General features: G+C 49.0%; 1 protein-coding gene across 1 annotated transcript; it reads right to left on the minus strand.

Annotated features, from left to right (window-relative positions):
• DMRT3 (doublesex and mab-3 related transcription factor 3) lies at window positions 1-8,780 on the minus strand. The gene is made up of 2 exons (XM_053932220.1): window positions 8,342-8,780; window positions 1-1,151 (listed from the first exon to the last, which is right to left on the minus strand). Exons 1-2 carry the CDS (start codon window positions 8,778-8,780, stop codon window positions 187-189), a joined length of 1,404 nt encoding a protein of 467 aa, XP_053788195.1. The 3' UTR covers window positions 1-186.
• Between the last annotated feature and the right edge of the window lie 997 nt (window positions 8,781-9,777).

Consider the following 9,777-nt stretch of genomic DNA (forward strand, 5'->3'; position numbering starts at 1 on the left):
CTATTTGGCATTATCCAGTGAAGTGCAAGAAATTCAATAAGTTACGTCTTTATTGCTATAGTACAATACCAAGCAATCTTTTAATACAATTGCGAGAGTTTTGTAGAGTACATGTCCCTCCTCTTAGGGGCCAGTAGTTCAGCTGCACTGTGAGTATCGCTTAGCTGTCACAAGTCAAATGTCAGTCTAAGAAGATGTGTTGAGTATTCTTGAGTCTGAAGAATCAGACCTGTCCTCATATTCATCTTCTGTGTAAATTGGTTGCTTAGACACAATTGGACATCCATCATCAGGAATTGAAATCCTAGGATCTTCTGATGAGCGGGAAGGAAGGACATGTGAGCTTCGGAAAACAGTGGCTGAGTTGCTAGAGAAAGGACTGATATACTGGGACCGTAGCTGGTACTGCTGCTGCAATGTCATGGTGTTCCACAGGGTGACGTCGTTGGGCAGGAACGGGCTGGACTGGTTTCTTGCCAAAGTGTTCCTCAGCATCAGCGGGTAGCGCGGTGGCTGAGGGAAAGGGTGCTGCAAAGGTACAGCTAGAGGATTTGGCACAACATTACTGGAATCAGCAGAGAACCTCAGAGTGTCGGGAACTCTAAATGCCGAGCCCACAGACCACTTGGAAGATGAAATAGGATAGGAACTCAGTGTGTGTTCAAAAATATGCCCATTGGAAGGCAAAACAAGACCATCCGATTCTGCAGGACTTCTCTCTCCACTAGCCACTGAAGACCGACTGGACAGAAGAACCTCTACAGCACTCACCAGGTCACCACCACACCCCTTCAGGATCAATTCTAGCACAGCTGGCTTTTGGTTAGGGAAAATCTTTTTCAAGACTTCAAGTGGGGGTCTGTTTGCTTTCAAACTGAATGGTAAAGAAACTGTCCCAGACGGACCTTCTATCAGGAGGTGGTTCTGCTCTGGGTGGTACTTGGGGCTGTCTGGACGGTTCTCTGTGCCCCCACCATTTTTCTGAACTGCAAAACCGACCTCATCCACTGAAACAATTTCAGGGCTTTCGGGGTTGAAACAACTTTTGGCTTTAGTCATGTCTGGGGAACTCCTTTGGTCCGTGTCTTTGTCACTGTAGGTCTCAGCACTGTCTGCTCCACTTGCATCACCCAACCGCTCCTCATTCACGTCTGCAAAGAGAAGTCAGAGAAATTAACAGAAAACTGAGGCCAAAAGCTTATACAGAGATTTGAGGATGCTGTCTTATTAAAGTGAACAGACCAGGACTCTAAGGGGGAAAAAGTATTTTTTCTCAGAGATCCTGCAAAAATTAAGGTATCTTTGCAATATGCCATGAGAATAAAACCGCAAAAGGATAATGTGACCTGATCTAGACATACTCTGTCTCATTCTCTCATGTGCAAGCAAAGAAGCTGTGATCATTTTTCTGCTGCATCAAAAGTGCTGTATCTATCCTTTCTCATTGGTTACAGGGCAGCAACACACCACCCAACCGCAAGATTTCTCAGAGGAACTTCAGCACTTTCACATCATAATTTCTCACTAGCACCATTTCATTGTCTGTGAGCTGAAGAGGGCATTTAGGAGATGAAGATTTGTTGTAGATGTCGGTGAACCCAATGAAGAATGATGATGTCTAACTCCATTTCAGAAGGCTGAATGATTTCTTTATTATAATTATGCTATAATACATTAATATACTATATAAAAGAGGATACTAAAAACTACATGCTACTTTCTCTAACTATCATATCTCACCAACTCACAACTCGTGACCCTGTTCTCCAGAGCCCAGACACAAGTGGATCTGATTGGCCATCAGGCCCAAACAATCCACCATGATCCAACCAAGTGATCACTCTAGGTAAACAATTCTCCAAACACATTCCACAAGAGAAAAACAAGGAGCAGAAATAGAAATTGTTTTCTCTTTCTTTCTCTCTGTGCACCTCAATAAAAAATCCTGAGAGAGAGAGAAATGTGCTTACCACAAAAATTCCTCTGCAGCTCCAACAGCATTGGTGGAACCACTCCATTATGACTATGGGTTGAAGGTTTAAAAAGTCTTCAAATAAATAAATGTATTCCAGTTCTGAAGAAACTGGTTCCTCCCATAGAAATCAGCTCCTCCCACAGCAAGAATTGCAGCTTTTCCTCTAAACCCTTAAGTATGTCTGATGCCTTGTCGCATCCAAGCATGTATTCTAGAAAAGTCTGGTTTAGAAAAGACATCTGGAAGGCATTTGGTCCAAAATCCTCTTCAAAGTGTAAGCAACCTTAAACAAAGAGCAGGTTGCTCATGTCCCTGTTTATCTGAGTTTTAAATAATTCCAAGGATGAGGACCCCACAACCTCTCTTAGCAATTGTTCCAGGAATCTTGCTTTCTGAGAGCTGAGTATGGAGCTGAAAACAGGCCCACTGGCCATGCTGTCTCCAGATGGACACTCAAAACTCTTTGGTAATGCCTGACCAGACTATGGAACCTTTTGAAATAAGATTGCTTGTTGGCAAGAAGAAAGGAAGGACGCTTGCTTATGCAAAAGAGGATCAATATACTTGCTTGAGATTGTTCATTGTTATTTCCCAAGAACACAGTTGTGCTGGCTTTCCTCATTGAGCACAGTGTTTACATTCTTGGGAAGCATCAATGCATGGGGAGAAGATTGCTGTCCAAGCTGCAGCTGACAGTCTACTTTAACCACACAAGGTAGTGCTTTTGAAGGCACAAATGGGAAGGACTATCTGCAAAAATCAATACAACTGTTTGCTTCATTTTCCAAGCCCCTGTCAAACAATCCAACTAAATAAAGTAACTGTAAGAAGCAAGCAAAGGCTCCTAAAATGTGCTGATGATCCCATCTGCCCAACTTAGATGGAACCAGTTAGAGGTGTGCAAGAACCTGAGCCTCACTGCTCACCATCTTCTACCTTCCTCTCACTGCAGGAACAGGCAGGGCATCTTCTCATCAGTTAGTGAGCTAAGTTTAACTTTTAACAGATCAGCATGAAAAAAAGACTATTAATGGAATTTATCCACTAGAGAGAAAGAAGTCAGGGTCTGAGCAAGCCTGGGCTGAGTGAGAAGCCACTATGCTCAGCACAGTGGGAGCTATAAATAAAGAAGAGATCCTGGCAGAGCACAGCCTGACAGTGTGAGCATGGCAAAGGAAGGTTCTCCTCATGAGGATAGCTGTACCTGGCAGAAATGATGGGCCATCCTACAGGGATATGGGATGCTGCTAATTTGGGCTGTGGAAGATAAGTGTGTAGCTGAGGAATACAGATGCTCTTACAAAGACCTCACTCCTTGCAGCAGGATAACCCATTTTCAGAACTGTTTTTTACACTGGTGATGCTGCCTGTTGAGTGCAAACATGGAAGCAGTAACTCTGCATGTTCTATGTTAGTGAGAAGGCCATGTACATTTCCTATTTCTCATATGTTCAGTGCATCAATCTTGCTTTAGCAGCCAAAGCAGAATGTAGGAATTGCTTGCTGATAGCAAACTGGCACATGCATCCTTTTGAGGAGGTGCTAAGATATTGGCATAGCTCATCCATTATTGAGAAAACATGAGACTAACACTACTTCCCTTTTAATTCCTTCACTATGCATTTATTACAAATCTTGGCAAATGGACATTCAAGGCTTAGCAGGCAGTCTAAGGACATCCAACTACCTTGTCCCTATCTTGACAGAGTTAGAGAGGCTGTCTAAGGAAGATGATAGCCCTAATTTTCACATAAATAGACTGCACTTTGGTGACTAATATTACCAAATGGAGTGAAAGCAAGGAGAATATATTTCAGAATTACCTCATGCTCACATTTACAGTGTATCTTTATGGGATGAGAGCAAGTACTGCTGTGGAGAAAATATGTGTTTATTTAAAAAAAATCAGCAAGCAAACAAATGCCTTCAAATCAGTTAAGGTATCTCAAATATATTCCCTTATCCTTACAAAATGTTATTTTCAAGATATTTCAGATTTGCTTCATTTTCTGTACCCTTAAAAATATCCTTATGAGTCTTGCCTAAAAAACTTTCATCAAATTCTGAAAACTCGCCCCACTGAATTTTGCCTCTTTATCATCAGGAGACTGCACAGATGCTGGCTCTTAGCTTTTGTGCAGGGGCAGTCTCCTCATACAGCACAGGTCATAATGATGCATCTCACTATACTCGCAGGGACAGACCTGGAAAACGAGATTTCGTTGATTTTAAATCGAAGTGGTGCTATTAACACACAGAGAATTACCCTCTCCTGGCTACCACTGAGAATGGAGGCTGCTGTATTTTTCCCTCTGTCTTTTTGAGAGCATTTCTGGCTGCCGGTGTCAGGCAGCTCCATGTCCGGGCTGGGGCGGTGCGCAGGTGTCACACCCCAGGGTCCGAGCCTGTCTCACGGCAGCTGGCCGCTCACCTACCTGCCCTCGGGGCTTCCCTCTCTGTTAGGCTGTGTTTTAACTGCTTTAAACACCCCTTTCCTGCTACGCCGAGGGCTCGGTGTGCTCCGGGGACTGTCCCCAGCCCTTTCATGGGAACTACCGCGACTGGGATTTTAGTTCATTTAAAATTGGCCCAAAAATAGTAATCGTCAAATAAACAAAAATTTGTGAAGATGCAAAATAGCCATTGTCAAATAAACAAAAAAATGTGAAGTTATATTGTAAATGTCACTATGTGGACACTGAACTATGGGAATATTATATGCATGTGTTAATAACAAATGTTTGTATTTTCAGGTACAAAAATAATTTTGTATTTAGAATGTACAACCTACTGCTCTTCACCAAAGCTTTTTTTATTTTCATAATTTGTAAGTTTTACATGATGATATTCTAAGCTTCAAGAAAGAAATCTTGTCCTCGGATATTTTTTACATTTGTGGGGGTTTGGGTGTTATATTTTGTTCTGTGTGAGCTCTGAGGGTTTTTTTGCTGTATTTCTGGTAGTGGTGGTGTTTGGTTGGTTTGCTTTTTTTCTTTTTTTCTTTTTTTTTTTTTTGGGGGGGGTGGGGGAGGGTGTTTGTTTTGTCTTTCTGCGGGTTTTTGTTTTTGAGAGGGTTGTTTCTTTGTGTGGCGCTGGGGTTGGATTTTTATGTTTTGGTTTTTAGGTGGAGGTTGTTTTGTTGTGTGCACACGTGCGTGTGTGTGTGTGTGTGTGTGTTGGGGTTTTTTTCCCCCCAAGACCTTCTATTTCAAATTGCCTGCATGTAAGCATCCAGTTTGTGATTCCTGGGAAAACTAAGGAAACTACTTTCCTACTGATATAAAAGATGGGGAGTATTCATCAAATAATATGCATGCAGGGAGAGATACCGACCCTGATCAGGTATGCAGTGCAAATACAGATGCATATGAAACAGGACAGTGGGAGAACCGTACATGCATTTACAGTAAAATACAATACGAATTCAGCACAATATTTACCCCAATTCTTCTTGACTATCTATATGTTAATAATCATGAGTCAAATGTTGTAAAGGGGCCAAATAAAAGTAAAATAGATGAGAGGAAAAAGCTGTTCTCAAGTTAATAATTTGTCTGGAAAACTTGGTCTAACATTTTGGAACCAAATTTTCTTCTTCGATATTCCCACTGCTGAGTCCCTGTTAAAACAGCTTGTTCTTTGACAAGCTGTCTTAGGACAGCTCTTTTCTCAACACAGATTTTCTTGTATCTCAAAAGTACCTGCCGTTTTCCTTAGTGGTCTTATTAGGAAAGGCTGATACCAGAACTAGTATAACTGCACATAAAGCTAAGGCTATGTTTTTAGTGGGGGCTTTTTTGCTTTGGGTTTGACTTTACTTTTGCTGTCTGTTTGGAAGAATGGGGTGTTTCTTAGCTTGATTTTGGTTGTTGGGGCTTTGTTTAGGTTTTGGTTTTAATTACTTTCACTTCAGACTTTCTTCCCTATATTCGAAGATCAAAATACTCTGTAGGTGACTAATCACTGTTCTCAAACTAACAGAGACTGCATTAAGAAGCTGGCTCTGCATTAAGAAGCTGGCTCTGAAAATACCAGATGAGGAAAATATCATTATACTGTTTACAAGTCTTGATAACTACTACTAAGACAAATTAACACACACTCCTGGGGCAAGGAAAGTTCATGAGCATGATATCAGGAGGAGGAATCATTCCAGGTTAGCAGAGGCAGATGCAAAAAGGGTACTTTCAGAACTTCTCAATTGTCCCACCGAAATGGCCGATTGTAGCAGGAATAAAGCAAACGGATCTGATTTTACCATATAGCGGGAAATATCCCTTTGGCAGTGAAAAATCTTTTCACAAGAATAACGTCCTCGAGGAGGAAGGATATATGTGTGTGTTTTAGAAACCGGGTGGACAGGAGGTTTATCCTCTGTTTTTACGATGATTTTAATAGTTAATGGAAGGAGAGGAAAGAGAAAACTGCCGCTCAGAGCACGCACGATAATTGGAAATAAACAAGTCGTGTGGCAAAATAAACAGTGTCTGGTGGAAGGTGACAGCAGGAATCTCTAAGGAGACCATTTTCCATTTTGCTCTCATGCATTCTCATGTTCATAAAAAATGGGGGGAAAAAACCATCTGTGACAATCAGGGACCGGGGACCACGCAGGTGAGGTCTGTGTGAGCAGAAAGGCTCCCCAGTTGTCCCAGGGTATCCCGGTCCCCCCAACCCAGCCTCACCACGGGCGGGGAAGGGGGCAGGCGCAGCACCGACAGCTTTGATTTATGGAGAACTAGGTTATGTTTTGTTGTTTGTTTGTTTGTTTTTTCGCTCTGTAAAGCTATTATCAGAAAGTGCTGACTGGCTGGCAAGGAAGAATTTCTCATCAATACACTTTGATTGTATTTTGCAAACAAAATGCCTGTTGCTTGGTAACATTTCACTTGAGCCTGACCTTCCCCAAAAGTTATTGCTATCAGATTCGATTTACACTCTCCTCCCGTGATTACTGTAATCTTTTAAACCAGGAAGTTCATACATCAGGGTGAAGGAAAGTTAAACGTGTGAGTTAATATTGTTCTTATCCGACAGATTTATATCGTGCTGGCAGATGGAAACTTTCATTTTCTCGAAGAAGCAAGGCGGGTTTTTCCCCTTCTCTCCCCACCTCCTCGGCCCTATGCCCCGCTACCTCCACGCAGGGAGGGAGGCCCCGGCCGGGCGCCGCCGCGTGTGCGGAGAGCGGAGGGCGTCCGCGCCGGCGGGAGGTTACGACCAGTGGGAAATTTGAGGAAAGACCCCCATGTCCGGCCCTGGGGAGAGGCCGGCGGAACTCGGCCGAGATGTGGGGAAGGGGGCTGCCGGAGGGCAGGCAGGTGGTGTCAACGTGCCGGGAAATAGGAAGTGGGTCCCAAACCACCGGCATCCTCGCCAGAGTGCCGCACTCATCCGTACTGCCGCCTCGGGCCCAGTGTGTGTCCACTCCGGTGCTGGAGGAGCAGGGCCCTATGCTGGGGCCCTGGTGGACGCCTCCGTGACTGGACTGGCTCCATGGGGCACATGGGCCCGCGCGGCGGCAGCACAGGGTTCGCCACTCTCGTCCCGGGGCACCGCGTAAAATTTTGTCACAACTTGTCAGCGGAGCGCGCTGGGCTGGCAGCGGCCTGCCTGCCGAACATCCCTATCTTAAAAGACCGTCAGCTCCCGCTCAGACAATGGACGGAACGCGACTGCGGTTCCCGAGTGTTAGTTTTGCCTCCAGAAATGTGTATTACCGACAGATCGCGCTCAAAAGGTGCCCATTGTAGGCGGTGGTTTCGGCACCCCCGACCTCTCACAAGCCGCCTCGGACGCGACCCGAAGGGTCTGCGCAGGAGGACTGGGTTGCCCCGCTCATCCCCTGCCACCACTTCGCTTTCCCCGGTCGTCATAGCTTCGCAGAAACCTTCCTGCTCCTGGAGCCGCTTTTGGTCTGAGGCTCTCTGTGCAGGTCTTGTCCTGAGGTCCCGCAGCCCCGATGCCCGGTGTGCGAGAAGCTGGGAGCGGGACCGGGAGAAGCAGAGAGACATGCTAATGTGATCCACGCGGTATGCGGCCCATTCCCGGCCGACCTGAGCGATGGGCCCAGAAGCGGCACGTCGCGGAGCCAGTTGGCAGCCGCGACGTCCGCGGATCCCCTCTACTTGTCTCGGTGGACGCGATTCTGGCTGGGGAGCGGGCCAGTCACTTTGCAGCTCCATGCTTTTTAAGAGCGATAAAATGTACCCGACGGAATTCCTCTCCATTCCCTTCCCACGGAGCACGTCGGATGAAAGGGAAAGCCTTTACTTTTTCCGGCCCCATCCCCCAGAAGCGACAGCCGGGATCCCAGCCCTCCCTTTCCCTCCTGCCCCGGTACCGCGGTGCCCGGCCCGGCCTCACCTGCCTTGGGGAGCGGCCCCGAGAGGGCGGGAGGCGGCTCGGCGGCCCAGCGAAGGGCGGCGGCGGCGGCCAGCTCGGCGGGGGTCCGCGGCGGCGCGGCGCAGGGCGACGGCCCCGGCGGCGGCGTGGGGGGCTCCGTGTTGCCCGGCGGCCCAGGGAGGGAGCGCAAGGAGTCCGGGAGGAGGCTCTCCAGGCTTTCGTTGGCCTGCTGCCTGCGGAGCGCCACCTGCGCGGCCATCACCCGCTGCCTCTCGATGATGAGGATGCACTTCTCGCAGGTGCAGTCCTTGAAGCGGCAATAGCGCTTGTGGCCCTTCAGCCACGACAGCACGCCGTGGTTGCGGCACCGGGCGCACTTCGGTGTCCGCTGCAGCGGAGCCCGCGGTGGCTGCGACACCGGGCCGCCCATGTAGAGGTACGGGGAGCCATAGCCGTTCATGCCCGCGGGAGGAGCCCGGCCGGCTCCGGGGTGGAGAAGGCCTCAGCGAGGGCGGGCGGAGGCCGGGGCGATGGAGGAGAGGAGGCGGGCGGCTCTGCCCGCGGGCTCTGACGGGGGCGCGGCTCCAACCCCAGGCCGGCGGGGAGAGGCACCGCCCGCCGCAGTGGCACCGGCGGCCAGAGCGCTGCCGCCGGCCGGAGCGACACTGCTGCTGCCCGCGCCGCCCCGCTGAGCCCAGAGCCCCTCAGACCGCCCCCGCCCCCGCCCGCCCCCACCGCCACCCTCCTTCCCCTGCGCCGAAAGGGGAATGGAGGGAGAGAAAGATAGAGGAAGAGAGGGAGGGAGAGAAGAAGGGAGGGAAGCGGCGGCGGGGGGGCCTCTGCCCCGTCGTCGGGGCGGTGGCGATGCCCGTGCCGTGCCGAACGGGTACGTCCCTGAACGGACCGGGACCCCGGCTGTTGCCATCCACGCCCTGCCCCCTCACGACTCACGCCCCGAAGGCACCCGTGGCTGAGAGATGAGGTTTAGGAGGGCTAGGAGGTTTCTCCGGGCTATGCGTCGGCCCCGCCTCGAAAGCCCACTGGGTTTGGCGGCACGGTGTATGGCTGCTACCGCCTGTGGCCCAGCGTCGCGAGGCAGTGGCAAGGAGTCGAGATCAAAGTTTTGTCAAAGTTTTGCCAAAGTTTTGCAGCTGCAAAGAGATACTCGGAGGAGGAGCTGTCCGGAACAAGGAGCTGCCCACAACAACTGGGCGGAATCGGGCTGCGGCCGCGTCCCCGCGGGATCGCGCCGCAGGGCTGGAGAGCCGTGGTAGGCACCTGCCCCCGCTGGGATCCGCTGCCTTTCCTGCATCCCGCGGCAAGACAGCTACCCAAATGCAAACGGTGGCTATAGAAAGGAACGTGAAATTATAATGTCTGATGCGGAGGACTTGTAATGTTCTGCGTTTCCGTACGCAGAGTGGTTTCTCGCTGAAACATGGGTATTTCCCGTGTGG

This window comes from Vidua chalybeata, chromosome Z (assembly GCF_026979565.1).
Source record: "Vidua chalybeata isolate OUT-0048 chromosome Z, bVidCha1 merged haplotype, whole genome shotgun sequence".
Taxonomy (NCBI): domain Eukaryota; kingdom Metazoa; phylum Chordata; class Aves; order Passeriformes; family Viduidae; genus Vidua; species Vidua chalybeata.

Excerpts from the sequence above, each read along its gene's own strand:
- DMRT3 (XM_053932220.1), bottom strand. The coding sequence starts at position 8,780 with ATGAACGGCTATGGCTCCCCGTACCTCTACATGGGCGGCCCGGTGTCG. Across the intron at positions 1,152-8,341 it reads GGGGCCGCTCCCCAAGGCAG|ACGTGAATGAGGAGCGGTTG; the intron begins GTGAGGCCGGGC and ends TTCTCTTTGCAG.